The sequence below is a fragment of the Sphaeramia orbicularis genome, chromosome 19, assembly GCF_902148855.1.
Source record: "Sphaeramia orbicularis chromosome 19, fSphaOr1.1, whole genome shotgun sequence".
Lineage (NCBI taxonomy): Eukaryota > Metazoa > Chordata > Actinopteri > Kurtiformes > Apogonidae > Sphaeramia > Sphaeramia orbicularis.
The window spans coordinates 16,560,125-16,583,309 of NC_043975.1; the positions used below are offsets into that span (position 1 = coordinate 16,560,125).

A 23,185-nucleotide genomic window follows, 5' to 3' on the forward strand; every position below is an offset into this window, starting at 1 on the left:
GGGAGATCTGAGGTTTTAATGGAAAATTATATTCTAATATTAGTCAGCTTGCTAATACAAAATACATAAAGTCGGAAATCGATGCTAGGCAGAAAATTATGACATGAAACCGTTAATTCAGAGACAGATTTGGAAGTGAAAACAATAAAGACAGAACATCTGGAGATAAAACTGCAGCTGTGAGCCAGCTTTTACTTTATAGTCACATTAACAAACAATTTATATTGAGAGTAACTGAAAGCTAGTATAGACTATGAAAATACAAAAATACGTTGTGGAAGTGATGTCACTGTGATGTTGTCATTCTACAGATAAAACTACTACCTTTAAACAAACCATTTAATCATACCGCTAGCTGAATTTTTTGCTTAATTCAAGATTTTTTTTTGCTTAATTCAAGCAAAAACAAATCTGCCAATGGAACAAGTGAAAATTATCTCGGTAAGATTTCTTGAAATTGGATTTTCAAGATCTGTTTTGTAAAAATAAGTTCTTATATCTCACTGAAAAGTTACTCTATAGGTGATGATGTCTTATTTTAAGTGTGATGAGATATTTTGACTAAAAATTTTTTTTTAAAATGCACTTGATAAGATTTTGATTTTAACAGTGTAGATTTGTAAAGATCTGGAAAAAAAAAAAAGTGCTCCAGAAAAATGGGCAAACTGACTCACTCACAGCATATTTTCTGACCTTTTAATTGTCAAAATAAGAAAAAAAAAGTCCAGGCGAACCATTTTAGGCTTAGGGTTTAAAGGGTGAAACCACGCCCACTTCAAATGTCTGAATTATATCTAGATTAAGCTACATCCATTATCTTAAAAGGCTGCGATTTTATCATATTGTTAGTTTATTTATTTCTACATTAAACTACAGCTGTTAACTGGCTGAAAATGCTACTTTTTTAATGAACTGTTAGCTAACTTGTAGATATATTCACAACTGTTATCTACAAAAACACAACCACTTAATTGTAATACAGCTTACTTATCTACGGAAAAACTACTGTTGTTAGCTAGCTTAAAAAGTCTAAAATGGTCCGACTGAACTTTTTTTCTTATCTCGACTATAAAAAGGTTAGAAAATATCCTGTGAGTGAGTCCGTTTGCCTATTTTTCCCCAAGTACTTTTTTTTTTTCCAGATCTTTCAAAATCTAACAATCATTTACAATTTACTGCATGTTATAATTCTGCTAAAACAGCTTCGTCTCCAGCTTCTGGTACAGATATGAGTGAAATTACCGTAATGACCCAATAAAACCTATAAAGTGCAATGTCTCAGGTTTCAGAAACTGTTGGAATTTTTCCAATTGCACAAACAGTGAAACAGCAGTTACTGGCTTAAAATGCTACTTTTTTTAATGAACTGTTTGCTAATTTCTAGATAAAATCGCAACTGTTACCAAAAAACCCCAAAATAACGCAACCACTTAATCGTAATACAGTTTACTTATTTATAGAAAAATTACTGTTGCTAGCTAGCTTAACCTGTTAAACCGTTTAAAAAGTCTAAAATGGTCCGCCTGAACTTTTTTCATATTTTGACTAAAAAAAGGTTAGAAAATATGCTGAGTGAGTCCGTTCGGCTACTTTTCCCGAGCACTTTTTTTTTTTCCAGATCTTTCAAAATTTAACAATCATTTACTATTTACTGCATGTTATAATTCTGCTAAAACAGCTTCTTCTCCAGCTTCTGGTACAGATATGAGTGAAATTACCATAATGACCCAATTAAACCTATAAAGTGCAACATCTCAGGTTTCAGAAACCATTGAAGTTTTTCCAATTGCGCAAACCGTGAAAGACTTACAGCCATCCAAACTGCACATGTACAGGGTGTGTCAGCGATGACGTGTCAGGTTTTTAAGTGTTACAATGTCACTACTTTATTGTAATATTACCTTGCTTTTTTGTATATAAAGTTGCTTTTTGCTCACATATTTCTTATATTAATGCTAAAACTATGGGCTTCTTATTCTTTTTAGCATCTGATTTTGTTTCACTACATCAGGTTAATATGTTGTTGCACGTTTCACTTATTTATTAGCTCTTAAAAAACTGGAAATGAGACAAATGTTTTTCCAGTGATTCTGGCTGGTACTACAGGTGATAATTCTGACAAAGGTGCTAACATAAAAATAAAAATAATAATTAAAGCTGCAAGCAGCATTGGGTGGGACCTCACACCTGGCGTTCCGCCTCCCGTGACCGTCGACACCTCAGCTCCACTCACACCTCTCCGTCCCGATACCAGCTCCCACCCTTTTGTGTCCGTCATCCTTACATCCCTACTGAACACCAGCGAACCTCTGCTGAAAGCACCATCACTTTTTAATGAGGCTTTTATTTTGGAAAAACCCTACTGTGTGTATGTGTGTGTATGTGTGTGTGTGTGTGTGTTAGAGAGACAGAATCACTCTGAATGATTTGAAATTATACAAACAGTTGATCATAAAAGTCATGATTTACCACATTTAAAGCTTTTATTTTGGAAAACCTTATTGTGTGTGTGTGTGTGTGTGTGTGTCTGTGTGTCTGTGTGTGTGTGTGTGTGTGTGAGAGAATAATTTTTAATGAACTAAAACTGTAGAAACAGTTGAGCGTTTGGCATAAAAATGGAGAAGTTATTTAATAGTCATTATGTATTATTTTTAATAAGGCTTTTATTTTTGTGTGAGGAGATAAAACAAGTATCAAACATAATTCAGTTTAAAAAAATATATTTAAAAAATGATTCTTGAGAGGCACAGTATTTAATAATGATAATAAGGACTGTTTGTTAATGGATGATGTTGTACTGATAAATCTGCTGTAATTATGGAAGAAAATGGTTGAATTGTTGAGTCTGTTTGTAAGACTGGACTGCCATGATCATATTGTTGGGTGTAATTCAGTTACTGCATTATGTATTTGTTGTGGTTTGATGTTAAAATTAGGAAAATATTATTGTTTGACTCTTGTATCAAGTTAGTGATAAAGGTGTAAAAGCACTGAGAGGTAGGATGAAATAAGTTCAGACTTCTTCCTACTCCTTTTCGACCATGCAAAATTCAGACTTGTATGTGCTTGGAGATAGATTCTGTCCATTTGAATGTTTTTTTTTTTTTTTTTTTTTTGCATGTTCGAAATAAATAAATCAAATCAAATCAAAATCAAATTTTTGAAAAAATGTACTCCGTGTACTCTGTAATGTGTGCAAAATGTCAAATATCCACAATACAATGCAGCAAAACCTGTTTTAAAATGTGCGGGGAAAATAAATCAATAAATAACTTCTTTGGATTGGCAGGGATTTGAACCTGGGACCTAAAAAAAAAGCATGATGGACTTCCTCCTCTGACAATGGAAGACAGCGTGGCAGTGGATAAAACCATGCTTACCTGTGTTTTCGACCTCGCGCAAACTTGTTTTTTATTGCACTAAACAAATCCTCATCACTAGAAAATCAGCCTCATATCTACTGTTGAACATCAGTCATTGTCAGTGGAGTCACTCCAGAAAGTGTTCTGCTAATGGCAGAGTGTTGGCTCTAATGCAAAAGGGTCTGGCTCATGTTCACAAATCTGACTCAAACCGTCCAAGATCATAAAAAAAAAAAAAAAAAAAAAGCAAGTTCTGTTTTAAGGTGGATTTTAACTTTATGCAAAGGTATTAGACTAAAATAAACCTAATACTTCATTTAGGAATACCTGTTTATTAAGAAGTATACAGTCTGGGTCATACATCTGTCCCAAATGCATTCCTGTCTGTGCTGAGGGAAAGCTCAGGAAAATTGATGCAACAAATTACAGCGGTCTCTTTAGCGAAGTTGTTGGCCTTTTGAGTGTAAAAGTGAGGTGTTATTATTAGCCTGTTTCTTTCTTATGTGGCTGCTGTTGAATGTGTGAGGCACATGAGGACAATAAATCAGAGTCTCACGAACTCTTCCACCCACTCCGCTGTGTAATTATCACCACTTCCCCGCTGCTAAAACTGGCCAAAATGAGACTTTACACCATGTATTTACACTATAAATTTGAACACTTGTAAATGCGACTGTGCATTTGTATGTCCTGTGTTGTCAGGAGAGCAGGAGTTGAAAACAAATGTCTTCGCTTTCAAAGTCAACAGCGAGAGAAGCGAAGTATCGTATGGTTCAGCGATCGGTGATTACACCACCTGGCTGGGCTTTTCTTTCTTTAACATGTACGCACTCCAATCAGGGTCTGGTCTGCGCGAAGGCTCGTAGCAGAAAAAGCAGATTATGTAGCAGCGGCTGTGCTTTTTCTAACAGAATTATTGATAACCCTTTCAGTAAACATAACAAAGAGCAGCCCGGGGTTGGAAAATCAAAGATGTGCCGCTGAATTTTAGCCATATGTCGCCTTTTCATGACAGCTGCACTGTAAAAAAAAAATGACTGTAGAATTAAGACCAAAAAGTTGTAAAATTGCAACATAAAAAAACTGTAAGTGACAATACAATGCAAAGATTTTTGTGTTAACGATTAAATCAAATATAGCTGTAGTTCTTACCAAGGTTCTAATAGTTTTGGATTTTTCATTGTAGTTTAGTTTTATTTAGTTTTGGCTTTTTTTTCTCGAATTCAGTTAGTTTTAATTCGTTTTTAGAGCAGGTTTCCTAGTTTTTATTAGTTTTTGTTGTTTTCTAAATACTTAGTTTTAGTTTAGTTTTAGTTTTTTTTTTTTATATCTTTTATCTTCTTCTCCGTCGTATTCAAATAAATCCCCGACAGGACTCTGCTGATTTCTCCCAACTTTAGTCTCCATGTTTCCAGGTAGAGTGGGGACCAGAAGACGACTGGAAACCATGAGCGATGAGAAGTGACAGACCGCATGGTGATGCTAGCTAAAATTGCTAGAGGGAAATAAATCGCTTTCGTATCAATCCGACATTGACAAAGACGAAAACTAAGGGAATTTTATCCATAATTTTTATATGTTTTAGTTAGTTTTGTAAGCACACAATACAGTTTCAGTTACTTATTGTTTTTTTTCTTTTAATTATAGTTTTATTTATTTCAGTTAACAAAAATGTTTTTACAATTGTAGTTTTCATCATTTTGTTAGTTTTCATTAACAATAACAATCTTGGTTCTTACAGGAAGAGTATGTGAACAAAACCAGATTTGTATGTAGACATGATGTATTTCTATTGTTTTTAGAAAATAAAACTGTAAACTCAAAAAAATGTGGTGCTGTTTAAATTGCAAAGACCATAATGTTGAAATAACGGCATATTTGCTTTTTTTTTTTTTAAATAAAAAAAGTTATTTAAAAAAAAAAGTAAACATTTAGCAATTTAACATTTTAAACTTGTAAATTAATGGGTTGGTAGAGTTGGTAGAGCGGCTCATCCTATAACCAAAGGGTTGGTGGTTCAAATCCTGGCTCCGACTGTCAAACTGTCCATGGAAGACACTGAAGCCTAAATTGTTCCCAGTTGGACCTGGTGGGTTTGGAAAGAACTTTGGACACCATGAGGGTGGAGAAAATGTGCTAAATAAGTGCAGTCCATTTACCAGTTAAATCAGGGGTGTCAAACTCATTTTAGTTCAGGGGCCATATTCAGCTAAGTTTGATCTGCAGTGGGCCGGACCAGAAAAATAATAACAGAATAACCTATAAATAATGACAACTGCAAAGTTTTATCTTTGTTTTAGTGTAAAAAATAAATAAATAAATAAATAAATAAATAAATAATGAAAATACTTACTTTCATAAACTACCCCCCCCCCCAAAAAAAAAAAAAAAAAAAAAAAGAAATTTAAATTAAGAAACCTAAGAAAATTTAGCGCAATTTTAACAATATTCTGCCTCAACTTCTCATTTGTCCATGTGCATTATGGATCAGATCTACAAAGACATTAAACACTGAAGAACAGGCAGAAAAGAGTTCAAATTGTGCTGAATTTTCTTTAGACATTTCAGGTTGTTCATATTTGTTCAGGTTATTCACATTTTAGTGTTACAGTATAGTTTGGAAATGTAAATATTTTCATAATTTAATATTATTTTTTGCACTAAAACAAAGAAAAAAAATAAGTTGTTAATTCTAGACTTTTTTTGGCTGAATTCAAGATTTTTTTTTTTTACTTAATTGAAGAATTTTTTGGCTTAATTGAAGATTTTTGGCTAAATTTTAGATTTTTTTTTGCTTAATTAAAGATTTTTTTTTAACTTAATTGAAGATTTTTTTTTTTTTGCTTAATTCAAGATTTTTCCTTAATTCAAGCTATTTTTTTTTTTCTTAATTCAATTCAAGACTGTCATTTTTGCACATGGCAAAAACATCCCAGGGGCCGAAGTGGACCCTTTGGTGGGCCACATTTGGCCCCCGGGCCACACGTTTGACACCCCTGATTTAAATCTACGTGTTCAAAATGTTAAATCTACACGTTATTCCGTAAATATGTTTACAGTTGGATGTATTTTTTACAGTATTGTTTTGGCAACCACAGCTGCCAGTTTTTTTTCCGTAAAAACAACAGGATTTTTTTTTACAGTGTGCATGTTTAGGGTGTTAATTTCTACAAGTGAAAGGACGGACATAGAAAACCCTTTGACGTGAGGTTGTATCGGTTACATATTTGGGTTTTCAGTCATCAACTAATGGTTGCGTTTGCGCTCTGTGATGTTGTGACCAGCAGGTCGCGACCCGCTCACTGTAAACTAAAGCAGATGTCAGATGAAGAAGAGAGTCCTGTCGTTACATAATGGAGCTTCTCTCTCTCTCTCTCTCACTAAAGTGTGCTATGATATGGCACTTGAAGGTGGGCTAGAAGGTCTGAACCAAACTCATTAAGAGCTTTAATGTAGCTAAAGCTGCTCAGATATAAACCACCTGAGGGAGATAATTAACAATAGCAGGACAAAGTGATTAGAGAAGCAGGAACACTTCATACTTGTGTGTCAGATCCAAGACCTTCAGATAAGAGCGGAGGAAAAACACACACACACACACACACACACACACACACACACACGACGGAGAAAAGAAAAGAGAAAGCGAGACATCCACGGACACGAGCAGACGGACAGACACGGGGGAGGCTCTATGTTTATGACCCCACACTCCTACACACACACACACACACACACACACATATATACAGGGCATAAACGTGCGCTCACACTGTGGACCACACACTGTCGAGCAGCTCTGTTTAAAAGCCAGGAGCTGTGTTTATCATTCCCTACATCCTGCTTGCAGAAATATTTGTGAGCAAGCAGCTTTGTTTTTTTTTTTATTTTTATTCCTCTGTTTTCTATGTGCATATAGATGGATGGATGTGCATGTGTGTTTGCTGTGCATTTCTCTCTGCCAAATCACTACCTTTTGTAATTTTAAAGGTTCAATATGTAAAATTGGCAAACGCTCGTGTGTTGAAGTCTGTTTCGTGTTGGAAGTTGGTCGTTTGTTGATGTTAGCCAACTCCATTTCTAAGCTAATGACTGTCTTGGTTGTCAGGGTCTAATGTACACTGGGTTTTAGATTCTCCTGAGACCCAGCAGTGCATTTGGTCGTCTGTATGGGACAAGAGTTTCACAGCTTTACTGAAAAAAAAAAAAAAAAAAGCTGCACTGGAAAAAATACCCCTCTAAAAATAAGTTTAAAAAAATACAATACAATATCTATTAAGCAAAAAAAAAAAAAAAAGCAAATGGAACAAGTATGGAAATGAAACAGGATTTTCAAGATCTATTGTCTAAAAATAAGTTCTTTTAATCTCTTGAGACCCAACAATGCATTTTTGTCCCCTGTAGTGGACAAGAGTTTCACACCTGTACTTAAAAAAAAAAAAAAGTCCACTGAAAAGGACATTATATTATTTAAAAAGTAAAAGATGTATCTGACAGAACTGTTGCCTCATGCTGTTTCCAATTAAGGCAATTATTTAATGTAAAATGGTGAAAATGTTTACTTACTGGGTCTCAGGAGGATATGTCACTGAAAAGTTACTCATTAGGTGATTATGTCTTATTTTAAGTGTGATGAGATATTTTGACTAGAAATGAGAAAAATACACTTGGTAAGATTTAAATTTTTTTGCCTAATTCAAAATTTTTTGCTTAATTCAAGCAAAAAAAAAAAAATCTGCCAATGGAACAAATGAAAATTTCTTCGTAAGATTTCTTGAAAAAAGATTTTCAAGATCTATTGTCTAAAAATAAGTTCTTATATCTCACTGAAAAGTTACTCTTTAGATGATTATGTCTTATTTCAAGTGTGATGAGATATTTTGACTGGAAATGAGAAAAATACACTTGATAAGATTTAGATTTTTTCCAGAAAAAATGTGTCTGAAAAAACTGTGATCATTTAAAGTATAAAAGCCATATATAGATATAGATCTAGAGAACTTGACTTGGTTAAAAATCCTCATGAGTTCATCAGTACGTCTCTGCTTTTAATGTAAAAATGGAGTCAAGTAACAGTGAGAAACAACCAGCTCCTGCACAAACTACATGTAAACTCATAAACACACATACACTGCAAAAATCAAAAAATCTTACCAAGTGTATTTTTGTCATTTCTAGTCAAAATATCTCATCGCACTTACAATAAGACATAATCACCTAAAGAGTAACTTATTTTTAGACAACAGAGCTTGAAAATCCCATTTCAAGAAATAAGATTTTTTTTTTTTTTTTTTGCCTAATTCAAAATTTTTTTGCTTAATTCAAGCAAAAAAAAAAAAATCTGCCAATGGAACAAGTGAAAATTTTCTTGGTAAGATTTCTTGAAATAAGATTTTCAAGATCTATTGTACAAAAATAAGTTCTTATATCTCACTGAAAAGTTCCTCTTTAGGTGATTATGTCTTATTTTAAGTGTGATGAGATATTTTGATTAGAAATGAGAAAAATATACTTGGTAAGATTTAAATTTTTTCCAGAAAAAACATGTCTGAAAACTGCTGTCATTTAATGTATAAAAGCCATATATAGATATGGTTACACAGAACTTGAGTTGGTTAAAAATCCTCATGTTCATGCCTGAGTTCATCAGTACGTCTCTACTTTTAGCTTAAAAATGGAGTCAAGTAACTATGAGAAACAACCAGCTCCCGCACAAACTACATGTAAGCTCCAACACACATACACTGCAAAAATCCAAATCTTACTAAGTGTATTTTTGTCATTTCTGGTCAAAATATCTCATCACACTTAAATAAGACATAATCACCTAAAGAGTAACTTTTCAGTGAGATATGAGAACTTTCAATAAATCTTACCAAGATAATTTTCACTTGTTCCATTGGCAGATTTTTTACTTAATCCAAGAATTTTTTTTCTTAATTCAAGCAAAAACAAATCTGCCAATGGAACAAGTGAAAATTATCTTGGTAAGACTTCTTCAAATAAGATTTTCAAGATCTATTCTAGGTCTAAAAATAAGTTATTATATCTCACTGAAAAGTTACTCTATAGGTGATTATGTCTTATTTTAAGTGTGATGAGATTTTTTGACTAAAAATTAAAAAAGAATGTACTTCGTAAGAATTAGATTTTTGCAGTGTAGATTTTCAAAGATCTGGACAAAAAAGTGTTCTAGAAAAATGGGCAAACTGACTCACTCACAGCATATTTTATTATTGTCAAAATAAGAAAAAAAAAAAAAAAAAAAAGTCCAGGCGGACCATTTTAGGCTTAGGGTTTTAAAGGGTTAAACCACGCCCACTTCAAATGTCTGACCAATCACACAACAGCTGTCAGACACCACACGAGAAAAAAAGTGTTGAAATGAGGAAAAAATACATTTGGTAAGATTACCACCATTACATAATGAACCTTTCGCTTTTTCTGAAGTGAAATTTATACTATGTTAGTGCCAGTCCTCTACATGGCAGAGTGTGTAACAGCAGGTATTATTTCAAGTGAATTCTCAGTCTCTTCCTGCTTTTTTCTTTTTCTCTTTCCCTTACCTGTCCTTCCACACCTCCTTTCCTCTCCATCCATCTTCCTCCTCCCTCCTTTAGTCCTACAGTTAAGACTTCAGCAGAGGAGGACACGAGAGCAGCTGGCAGACCAAGGCATCATGCCTCGTGAGTAACGCCGAGATGCCGCACATGCAGGAGCACGCACACTTCCACTTCCACTTCCACTTCCACTTCCACTTGCAGCTTCACGCTTTCACAGAACAGTGTCAGGTGGATGGGGGTGCAGTGAACGAGCAGATATAACCCTATTCTCTCTGTTATGTCACGTTTTCTACAGAATCTGCCTTGTTGCAACTGAGAAATAAACAGACATGTACATTTTAAAGCTTAATATTCATTCATTCATTCATTCATTTTCGGAGCCATTCAATCCTCCAGATCAGGGGGAGTCATTTTCTTTCAGGGGCCACATTCAGCCATTCAGTGGGCTGGACAAGTAAAATAATAACAGAATAACCTATAAATAATGACAACTCCAAATTTTTTCTTTGTTTTTGCACTAAGCAAAAAAAACCCCCTGAAAAACAGAACATTAAAATATGAAAGTACTTACTTGTATGAACTATCCAAACAAAAAAGATGTGAATAACCTGAAAAAACTGAAATTTCTTAAGAAAAATCAGTGCAATTTTAACAATATTCTGCCTCAACTTCTCATTTGTCCATGTGCGTTATGGGTCAGATCTACAAAGACACTAAACACTGAGGAACAGGCAGAAAAGAGTTCAAATTGTGCTGAATTTTCTTTAGACATTTCAGGTTGTTCGTATTTGTTCAGATTATTCACATTTTATTGTTAAAGGATAGTTTGCAAATGTAAAAATTTTCATAATTTAATGTTATTTTTTGCATTAAAAAAGACAAAAATTTGAAGTTTATTGGCATAATGTAATACTTTTTTCACATCAAACTGAGAAGCAAATCTGCAGTCATTCTTTTTTGTTGGTTATTCTGCTGTTCTTATTTGACTATAGATCATATTGGTCTGTATGTGGAACCAGAACTAAAATGAGTTCCACAGCCTTGACTGTGGAACTCAAATTCATCCCAGGGGCCGCAGTGGAACCTTTGGCGGGCCACATTTGGTCCCCGGGCCGCATGTTTGAGACCCCTGCTCCAGATGGTCCCAGGGATGCAATAATATAGTATAAATAACTAAATACTGAGTATGGGTTCATCCTGATGGTTTTAATCTGTCGTTTCAACTTTACTCAAGTTACAAACTAGTTTTCCAAACCCATTGTACATCTGTCAGTCAAACGGAAACAGGCTAAGACCGTACTTTTTCATATAATCCTGATTACATTTCATTACATGGTGAGATTCCCCAGATTAGTGATTTTGACTTCCACATTAACCCATAAAGACCCAGTGTTTGTGGCAGATCCCAAACAAATTTTGCTCTCTATTTAACCCTTCTTAAATTATTTATTACAATATTACCCTCTTTTTTCTGCATTTTTTTAAAAGTAAAAAACAGGTATTTTCCCCATATTTAATTTAAAACAGAGAAAAACTGACTTTTTTCAGCAAATCTATCAATAAGAACATAAAAACAAGTGTCTCCATCCACTGTCATTGATCCAACTCCATGGGTTTTACTGGCGAATCAATGTTGTAGAAGATGACAGTGTTTCCATGGTAACTACAGACCCTCTGAACATCCAAATGGATCATATGTGATGACCATGAAAAGATGACAAATTGTATTTTTCACCAATTATTTACATGGGTTGATAGGATTAGTGGATCAACAGGTATTAAACAGTTTAGGTCAGTAGATACTTTGGTCGCCAGTGGAGGTTTGGGTTTTTATGGGTTAAAATTGAGGGTTATTACATCAAAAACAGAGAAAGCTAAAGAAAACATCACTTTTTTTTGTAAAATATATCAGTAACTGAACATAAAAACAAGTGTTTCTCTCTACTGTCATTAGTCGCTTTTCCATTGGACATCTGTGCAAAACTTTACTGATATTTACTAAATGTCGAAAAAACAGAAGTGCGTAACGTCGGTTTTTCCATTGAATCACAAATGCGATGATTTGTTTATTTATTATTGAGAGATGACACGAGAAGTCATTCCATAAACATGGCAACGAACGTAAATATGGTGTCGATTTACAGATATATTCATTATTATTATATATTACTCCTCTATCTTGTACTAAATTTTAAAATGATTGGGTTTCCTGGTGTGTCCACACATACCACAACATGTTTCTTCTTCTTCTTTGCTTGTTGTAGCGTCTGTCAACATCTGTTTTTTTTTTAATTCACATGACTCTAGTTGCGAAAAAAGATCTTTCCATTGCAGTTTTGCGTGACATACCATTTGCACTACGCCCAAAAAACCACCCCTTGCCAGCGCAAAAACTTTTAATAAAAAAAAATCAGACTTTGGACAAAATTGTTGTTTTTCCATTGGGTAAATTTTTATGCGCAAGTTATATTTGCGCAATTTGAGGGTCAATGGAAAAGCGACCACTGATCCAACTCCATGGGTTTTACTGGTGAATCAATGTTTTAGAAGATGACGGTGTTGCTACGGTAACTACAGAGCCTCTGAACGTCCAAATGGGTCATATCTGATGACCATGAAAAGATGACAAACTGTATTTTACACCAATTATTTACATGTATGGGTCAGATTAGTGGATCAGCAGGTATTACAGTAGATTCTTTTGGTGTCCAGGGGCTGTTTGGGTCTTTATGGGTTAATACAATACGTGAAAGGTAGATACATTTACTCACTCATTACGTTATCATAAAAACATAATTACATCTACCTCGATCATGATACTGTAAATATGAGAGGAAACCAAAATGATCGTTAACTAAACCGTATCATATGACAAAAGGGTGGTTTTGTTAAAGTAAAAATCTGGATTTCATCGAAAAAAAAGCTATGATTGTTGTTCTTTTTCTTGTATTTACGGAGAAATGTGGAGAAATATCGGATGATCCAATGAAAATAAACAGGATATTCACACTTCTCGCAGCTCCTTGATAGAAATTTCCGGCTCTACAGCTGTAAAATACTCACCAAATACCTGCAGTTGTAGCTCTAATGCAGGTGTCTGTTGCAAAGAAGCACAACACTGAAGTGAATTTATTGTAAACACAAAAGAAATAAGAGGTACAGCTTCAGATATGCAAATAAAACTGTGTATTTTGGTTGTTAAGTGCATAAAATGGGGTGTTTTTTGGACGTTTTAGGCAGGGTGTGCTGGATGACATAAAGCCTCCACATCCACTGTGGGAAATATGAGTGGATTTTCCCTTTTCATATTTTTGTTCTTTGATTTTCAGTCCCTTTGGCTCAATCAGTATCGCTTTGAAAATGTTGGAATGCAGTAAAGAGAAGCATCATTTCCCAAGTTTTACATGAATTACATCATTGAGACAAACATATTTCATGACTATTATTGAAATAAATGACTTATAATGGAACAGATTCTTGATTTTCCTTGTTCCTGAATTCCAGATCTCAGAACCGATCGGTGGAATCAGCTGCTGTGGTTTTCTTATTCTTACAGAGCAGTCGTTCACAACCTTTTTTGGCTTGTGACCCCATTTTAACATCGCAAATGTCTGGCGACCCCAGACATTCAAAACAGAGACTTTTTTTTTTTTTTTGCTAAAATTAATTTGTTTTTGATCATGTAATACACAGGTTTCAAACATGCGGCCCGGGGACCAAATCTGGCCCGCCAAAGAGTCCAATCTGGCCCGTGGGATGAATCTGTGAAATGCAAAAAATTACAATCAATGGTGTAAAAATCATTTTAATTCAGGTTCTACATACACACCAATTAGATCTCAATTGGGTCAGATCAGTGAAATAGTATCATAATAACCTATAAATAATGACAACTGCAGATTTTATCTTTGTTTAGTGAAAAAAAGTAAAATTAAATGAAAATGTTTACATTAACCCTTTCATGCATGAATTATGAGAACTTTAGTTGAGTTTTTTTTTCCTGAGTGTTTTTATTCCTTTTTAGGCATGAAAAAAAAACAAAAAAACAATGTGACTGAAATTTTTTTATGAACCTATTTTTCATGGAGTTACAAAAATGTCCACTCAGCTGGACACCAATTTTTGAAGCAAAAAAACATGTATTTAAAACCCATCATCAGAAACTGATAAACTGCATGAAAACTATAAAATAAAAACATTTTTCATGCAGCTAATCTGATGTTTTCACACATTTTAACATACTCTAATACTAGTTATTACTAACTTCATACAGACAATATGCAAAAAAAAAAACTTTTTGATTAAGAAAACTGTTGATTACAGTCTAATAACAATTAGCAATTGATTTAACACATGTTACTGCAGATCAGGTTTATCAACCTGAGCTGCAAAGTTACAATAATGGTATGAATTACAATGTATTATGGGATGATGCATAAGTGTCCACTGTGTCGGCTGATATGGAACTAAAACAACAAAACCCATGAATATATAAGAGAAGAGCTGTAGAATAACTGTCCACTGGAGTAACCAGTATGCATGAAAGGGTTAACAAACCATCCTTTTACAAAAAAATGTGAAAAACCTGAAGAATATGAACAAACGGAAATGTCTTAAGAGAAGTACATGCAATTTTACCAGTATTTTACCTGGTACTATATGTTTGGTGTATTTGTAATTGTAATGTAAGTTGTAACGCACACGTGTAAATGATAAACTGAGGCAGAATATTGTTAAAATTGCACTTGTTTTTCTTCAGACATTTCTAGTTATTCATGTTATTCAGATTTTTAAGGAAACGTTGTAGATGTAAACATGATCATAATGTAATTTTAATTTTTTCACTGTTATTATTTTGCTGGTCTGGCCCACTGGAGACGAAATTGGGATGAAAGTGAACTAAAATGAGTTTGACACCCCTGATGTAATAGTTTGCTATACTATGTTGCAAATAAACATTGATTTTAGACTTTTTGTCTGTATAATTTATATTATATTATGAACGAAGGCAGTAAAGCCAGGTGTAGATTACTGCACAAAGTGAGAATTTTTTTGTCCTTGGTCAGGATATGTACAGTCAGTCCAGCTTGGATTTACAAGGCTGACAATTAATACTGAACAAACATGAACTCAAAAAACTATGAATTATGAAAGAGCTGCAGCATCTGAAACCGACCACAATGATCATTTGACAGATAAACAGAACCACAGTGCTTCAGTTTCAGCTTCACAGTTTGTCATGTCTTTTATGGATTGGGATTGTCTCTGTCAACTCACCATATGTTTTTTATTAGTAAGTTTTTTTTTTTTTTTTTTTATCAATTACTAGAAATTTCAGGTGACCCCATTTGAATTCCAGGCGACCCCATGTGGGGTCCCGACCCCAAGGTTGAAAAACACTGGTATAGAGTCAAAATGGTGCGGATTTATGTTATGTAGACTTAAAAAAAATAATTCCTCACCTTATTAATTAAAAGACGGATGAGGGAGAAGGAGATAAGAAGAAAAGAAAACAGTTAAGATGAAGGATGCCCTGACGAACAGCAGATCCAGACAGATAAATCTGCAGTCGGTGACACGAACAAAGGTGAATGTAAAGGAAGCGGCAGGTGGATGTATGCAGAAAGAGAGAGAGAAAGAGAGAGAGAGACAGGCAGTTAGTGGAGAGGCAGACATGTCTGTGAGTGACCGCCGTGGAATGCTCTTGTGCTGGAAAAGCCTCTCGGACTGTGAAGAAACAGGCAGATTTACGCAGACGGTACCTGTTTACAGCATCAAAGCAGAACGCACGCCCAAACACAAGCACAGCACACACTCCCAACACCAAGACATACTGATGAGAACATGTAGACCTCTTAAATCCAACTGTCGCTACGATTTACTCCTCCCATATTCTGCAGGTCACGTTAATGTTTGTAACTTACTATCTTGTTTAGCTTCGACTGCCAGCGCAGAACATGTCACACACAGCTAAACATTCGTGTTGTTGTTGGCACACGTTGGGAAATCTCAAATTCCAATATTCACGAAAAAAAACATAAGTTTGTTTACACAGCAGACGGACGCTTATAAACTTAGATCTTATCGATTTTTTTAAAGTGTCATCCAGGCGAGTACCGGAGCAGTGAGCAATGCCAGTGTAGGAGCGTAACGGGGACTGGGGACTTGGACTGGACTGCAGGCCAAGGGGTTTGTTGAATGATATCTCTGGCACCGTTTGCCATTTCACAGAGACTCCAGCCTGCAGATAAACTGCTGGTAAGTGTGCAGGAGAACGGAATCCAGAGGCCCGGCGAGGCCCTATCAGTTACTAGGAGTCTGTCACAGATAAGGCAGCAAGGAGAAATACAATTGGCCAACAGGCTTCAAGCGCTTTTTTAAAAAAGAAATTTCAATTGGTTGTTTATCTGGTGATTGCAGGCGGTGGCGCAGATGGAAGAGGGTTGCACAGATTTGTATTTGTGCCGCTTGTTAGTACACACAAGAGACGCCTTATCGCTGTCCAAAACATCATCTGTTCCCACCAGCTCTTTAAGCGGCAACATCCACGGCTGAAAAACGAAGCCAATGCGGAAGTAAAAAACATGTGTCAAACATGCGGCCCGGGGGCCAAATGCGGCCCGCCAAAGGGTCCAGTCTGGCCCATGGGATGTTTTTGCCAGGTGCAAAAATTCCACAGTCTTGAATTGAATTAAGCAAAAAAAAAAAAAAAAAATTAGCTTGAATTAAGAAAAAGATCTTGAATTAAGCCCCCAAAAAAGTTTCAATTAAGTAAAAAAATCTTGAATTAAGCCAAAAAAAATTCTTCATTTAAGTAAAAAAAATCTTCAGTTAAGCCAAAAAAAAATCTCAAATTTAGCAAAAAATCTTGAATTAAGCCAAAAAAAAATCTTCAATTAAGTAAAAAAATTCTTGAAGTAAGCCAAAAAAATCTAGAATTAACAACTTAAATTTTTTTCTTTGTTTTAGTGCAAAAAATAACATTAAATTCTGAAAATATTTACATTTACAAACTATCCTGCCACACTAAAATGTGAATAACCTGAACAAATCTGACCAACCTGAAATGTCTAAAGAAAATTAAGTAATTTTTCTGCCTGTTCCTCAGTGTTTAGTGTCTTTGTAGATGTGATCCACAATGCACATGGACAAATGAGAAGTGGAGGAATAATGTTGTTAAAATTGCACAAAATTTTCTTATGTTTTTTAATTTAAATTTCAGTTTTTTCAGGTTTTTTTTTTTTTTTTGGATAGTTTATAAAAGTCAGTATTTTCATAATTTAATGTTTTGTAGTTGTTTTTTTACACTAAAACAAAGACAAAAATTTGGAGTTGTCATTATTTATAGGTTATTCTGTTATTATTTTTGTGGTCCGGCCCACTGCAGATCAAATTTAGCTGAATATGGCCCCTGAACTAAAATGAGTTTGACACCCCTGTCCTAAAGACTCCATGTTGAAATGCACAAATATTCAACAGACACATGTGGAATGTCTTCGTCTCTGTTGACAACTGATAGGTGGTTCATTTTTATAAAGTTCACCTGTTTTTGAGTTTTTTAAGACTTAAATCATGGATGTGAAACTCATTTTAGTTAGTTACTTAGTTAGTTAGATCTCAGATTGGCCGGACCAATAAAATAATCGCATAATAATTTAGAAATAATGACAAAAAAAATTAAATGACATCATTTTATGAAAATGTTTACATTTCGTCCCTTGAGAATCAGCTGGTTCTATGTCCACTTTTCCTCATTTTGAGAGAACAGTTTGAAAATTTCACCTGTCTGATCTCTGATATTTGGAGAGTTATCAGTCATCTTTTGTGTGGAATAGTGTTGACAATGGAAGTTACCCTAAACATGTTCTAAATCTCCTGAGGCTTAGGGATATAAAAAGTCAAAAATGGACATAGAACTTTCTGATTCCAAGGTATGGAAGTTGCCCCTGGTCAACATGTTCTATGTCCAACATCGGACCTGGTGCCTTTACAGGTTTCACTTATGATCGAAATCAGGAAGTTCTATGTCCACCAGAGTTGTTTTTAACCTGTTTAACCCAGACCATATTTTCAGGGGAAAAACACCTAAAAAGACATACCCAAAGTAAATGAAGAATTACTTCACAATAATAAGGTTCATATGCATGTTCTTGGTGTCTATGGACATTTACAGACCTCACAGAATCTATTCCCATTGTCTAAAATATTGTATCTATTACTATGCCTGAGTAAACTGTAACAAACTAAAAGAGAAATTGGAATTTTTTATCCTCGCCTGTTTTTTTTTCGGCTGGATTGACAATGATATGCATAAATTAATTGTTCATGTCGGAGATTTTTAATAGTGTATATTTCACCCCGCAAAGATCAAAAATCCTGTTTGTTTAGGCGAACCCAGAACACGTCTAAAGACTAAAGGCGACAGAACCTTTTCCGAGGCTCTGGAAAACTGCCCCAACAATTTACATATGCACAGTTCACTTAGAATGTTAATATAAGTGTGTGACTTTTATTTATTCTATCTGCTGGTTATGTTTTAGATGTTTTTATCATAATAGTTTGTATCTGTTTTATCAGTTTTTACTATTTTATCCTTAATTCCTGATGTCTCTTCCCAAGGGATCAATAAAGTTCGTTCTAATCTAATCTAATCTAATCTAATCTAATCTAATCTACTTTATTTTATTTATATCTTTGTGCAGCACTGTCTTGCATCAGTAAGTAAAAGTTTTGGCTTTTTTACATTAAATAATTGAGTGGAAACAGCATCATGCAACAATTTATAGATACATTTAGATTGTCAATGATAGTCAATGATAAGGTGAGGGGAGCTAACTTTCACTTTCTCACAGCTTTATCGACACATCCTCCACATACAAGTCTGTCGTGTTACTTGTAGAAGTATGCCCCCCCCACTCCCCCCACAAAATTTTTTCCAGGCATAGGGGGGGGGCGCCAGTAGGCTGATGATGCTGTTAGTGGGGTATGGTTCAAAGAAAGTGGACAAACATAACGTTTGCACACTTGAAAACCCTTGACCTTCAGTCCACTACAGGGTTTTCAACCTTTTTTGAAGCCAGTTCGTTGTCCATCTGTCCGTCCGTATGTGCAAAAACTTTGGCGTGGACTGAAGGTCGAGGGTTTTCAAATGCGCAAACGTTGTGTCTTTCTGTTTGTTTGTTTTGGTTTTTTAAGTATAACTGTGAAACTCTTGAGTTTCAGGAGTACATTATGCCACGTTTCCACTGCGTGGTACCGGCTTGACTTGACTTGACTCAGCTTGGCCTTTTTGCGTTTCCATTACGAAAAAGTACCTGGAATCTGGATCCCGGTACTAGTTTTTTGGTATCACCTCTGCCGAGGTTCCAAGCGATACTAAACTGTGACGTATAAACACTGCAGACTACTGATTGGTCAGACAGTTTTCTCTGTGACCCACCGTTTTACAAAAAACAGATGCGGAAATAGACAGTAAATATAGCGGTACATTAATCCACATGATAACAGCCCAAAACTACACCATGGTCGGTCAAGGAGATTCAGTCTTTGATGGCCGACGTTAAAATTCAGACGAGACAACACGCAACGAGTGAGTTTATCAGCAACTCTCTGAATAGACAACACGAAAATAACGTGCCACATCGCTATGACGTCCAGATACTGTAAAGTCATTAGTATCCTGTAATGGTCTGAAACGGTCTCCAGGAATACCGAGTCGAGCCAAACCGAGCCGAGCCGAGCCGGTTCCACGTCGTGGAAACGCGGCATAAAAGTCAGTGTTATCATTGATTTAGCCAGAGACATTCATTAGCTTAGAAATGGCATTAGCTAACATCAACAAACAGGATGACTTCCAACACAAAACAGACTTCAACACACATGCATCTGCTAATCATGGAACGTCCTTTACAGTGAAACTCTTGTCCACTACAGAGGACAAAAAAAAACACTGCTGGGTTTCTGGAGGACATAAATAACCCTGACATTGACCTTGAATACACTCAAAAGAAACTCAGCCTTCATTTGAATAAATTTCCAGGAAGTTTGAGATGCGGTGGAAATGCAAACCACACAGATTACCAGGAATTCTTTTACCCAGGTAAATAAGCTTCTCGTACATAAAAGTTCCTACCAGGCGCTAACTACTCTCTGCTCCACCTTTAGGAAAATTAATAGATTTCATTGCATCATGAGTCGCAGTCCTGCTTTTTCGTCGTATAGCTGTAGATGGGATGGTTGGGATGCCGGCTGCCTCTGCCCGGCTGTGTTATTCCTGCTGGGGAGATGGACACGGCACAGGGTCTGTGTATATATTACCCATGGAACATCTGGTGTTTATTAGGCTATTCAAGAATCCACCCCGGCCTCTCAGGGCTGACTGGCGTGTGGCCTGCATAGGAGCACACTGTCTGCCTTCTGGCCACAAGTCTACACACACACACACACACACACACACACACACACACACACTTATACAATCTGATATTTCCTCATAAAGATAACAGGGCTGTAGCTGCAGGTTTACTGTGCTTTTTCCTGCATAAAAACACCCATTTTCTCCTTTTCATTTGCACACACAGCAGCGGTTCTCGGGGCTTTAATCCTCAGTAGATGGAAACACAAAGGGCTGGTCTAATGCACCATACGTCTTACCTCTAAGTGTCCTGTTTACATTCGCAGATACAGTCAGCAGGTATACGTATTACAATAGGTTTAAAGTGCATCGTGTGTTTTAATAGAAGCGTGCAGTGTTTAGAAGTCGGCGGGCCCGCGTCACACTCACCCGATCGTGTTACATTATACGCTCACGCAGTCGCTTCAGCCACGGTCTGACACATTTTCGAGGCGGTTCGGTCACACACTCTTAAACACACTCCGAACCATACGTAGTGTGTACCTGCATGTCAAATCAGCTCTTAAATCAGATGAGGAGGGGGAGTGGGGGAGCGTGGGGGGGAGTCAGTGGGTATAAACATGGTGACTTCATTCTGCTGTGGACTGGCAGATCATACTAGACCACTTCCCCTCAGAGGAAGGGCACCAGGGCCGGACCGGTCCAGCTGGGTGGCCTCTTCAGTTCTACACCTCCATCTGTCTTTACTGCCTTATTATTATTATTATTATTATTATTATTATTATTATTATTATTATTATTTTTATTTATTTATTTATTATTATTATTATTATTATTATTATTATTATTATTATTATTATTATTATCATTATTATACAGGATATACACTGAACAAAAATATAAACGCACCACTTTTGTTTTTGCTCCCATTTTTCATGAGCTGAACTCAAAGATCTAAAACTTTTTCTGTGAACACACAAGGTTTATTTCTCTCAAATATTGTTCACAAATCTGTCTAAATTTGTGTTAGTGAACACTTCTTCTTTGCTGAGATAATCCATCCACCTCACAGGTGTGGCACATCAAGATGCTGATTAGACAGCATGATTTTTGCTTTAGGCTGGCCACAATAAAAGGCCACTCCAAAATGTGCAGTTTTATCACACAGCACAATGCCACAGATGTCACAAGTTTTGACTGTGCGAGGAAAATGGTGGTCACACCAAATACTGACTGGTTTTCTGACCCCCCTGGACCACCCAATACAGTAAAACTGCACATTTTAGAGTGGCCTTTTATTGTGGCCAGCCTAAGTCACACCTGTGCAATAATCATGCTGTCTAATCAGCATCTTGATATGCCACACCTGTGAGGTGGATGGATTATCTCAGCAAAGGACAAAGGAGAAGTGCTCACTAACACAGATTTAGACAAATTTATGAACAATATTTGAGAGAAATAGGCCTTTTGTGTACATAGAAAAAGTTTTAGACCTTTGAGTTCAGCTCATGAAAAATGGGAGCAAAAACAAAAGTGGTGCGTTTATATTTTTGTTCAGTGTATATTGTAGGGCAGGGGTGTCAAACTCATTTTAGTTCAGGGGCCACATTCAGCTAAATTTGATCTGCAGTGGACCGAACCAGTAAAATAATAACATAAATATATATAAATAATGTCAACTCCAAACTTTTCTCTGCGTTTTAGAGCGAGAAAAGTAAATTTACATTATGAAAAGGTTTACATCTACAAACTATCCTTTCAAAAGATGTGAATAACATGAACAAACTGAAAAAATAAGTGTAATTTTAACAATATTCTGCCTCAGTTTATCATTTCCACATGTACATTAGAACTTACAGATCACAGTGGATCTACAAACACACAAAACATTTAATTACAGGCAGAATATTGTTAAAAATTGTACTTACATCTCTTAAGACATTTCAGGTTATTCACATTTTTTGCAACATTATACTGTGTTTTAGTGTAAATACATGAAAATATTTACATTTACAAAGAGAAACATTTGGAGTTGTCATTATTTATATGTTATTATGATAGTATTTTACTGGTCTGACCCACTTGAAATTGAATTGGTCTGAATGTGGAACCTGAACTAAAAGGATTGTTCATATCTTCAGTGTAATTTTTGCATTTCACAAATTCATCCCATGGGTCGGACTGGACCCTTTGGTGGGCGGATTTAACCCCCGGGCCTCATGTTTGACACCTGTGTTGTAAGGTCTTTCTCTGTATTACCTTTGTAATCTATTACATCACATTTAAAGAACTTCCTTACTTCGTACGTCTTCTCTTTTCTTTTGATCTGTTATTATCTCTCCACCCTTTATTTCACCTCAAACATTTACACACATTTACATTTTATTAGTTTCTTCTGTTTTCTTTTCATCTAGTTTCTTTCTTTCTTTCTTTCTTTCTTTCTTTCTTTCTTTCTTTCTTTCTTTCTTTCTTTCTTTCTTTCTTTCTTTCTGTCATACTTACCTTATCTTTCTGTCTGTTTTCCTCCATTTTTATACTTTCTTACATTTCTTTTCTTTTAATTTAAAACTATTTTTTCCTTTCTAATTTCTACTAACCCTCTCCCTTCTCTTTCTTTTTTCCTCTCTTCCTGCCCTTTACTTCACCTCAGACTTTCTTAACTTTCTGTTTTCTTTTTACTATCTATCTATCTATCTATCTATCTATCTATCTATCTATCATCTAGCTATCTATCTATCTATCTATCTCTATCTATCTATCTATCTATCTATCTATCTATCTATCTATCTATCTGTCTCTGTCCATTTGAATTTGTTTCTTCTGTTGTCTTTTCATCTAAGTTTCTTTCTTTCTTTCTTCTCTTCTGTTCCTTTATTTATTTCTTTCTGTTCTTTTATTTTTCTCTT

General features: G+C 35.4%; 1 protein-coding gene and 1 long non-coding RNA gene across 6 annotated transcripts in view; both read left to right on the top strand.

The window, feature by feature from the left end:
- The window catches only part of LOC115410092 (myocardin-like), a 466,879-nt gene that overhangs the window by 270,838 nt on the left and 172,856 nt on the right, over positions 1-23,185 (top strand). For 2 of the 5 annotated variants that reach the window (XM_030121533.1, XM_030121536.1), the window contains exon 2: positions 9,983-10,048. The exons of the other annotated variants lie outside the window; for them this stretch is intronic. In XM_030121533.1, the coding sequence (XP_029977393.1) occupies positions 9,983-10,048 (66 nt within the window). The remainder of the gene's footprint in view (positions 1-9,982; positions 10,049-23,185) is intronic. 5 annotated transcript variants of the gene reach the window in all.
- The window catches only part of LOC115410094 (uncharacterized), a 4,627-nt gene continuing 1,685 nt past the window's right edge, over positions 20,244-23,185 (top strand). Inside the window, exon 1 of the long non-coding RNA XR_003934052.1 lies at positions 20,244-20,256. This is a non-coding gene — a long non-coding RNA (uncharacterized LOC115410094). The remainder of the gene's footprint in view (positions 20,257-23,185) is intronic.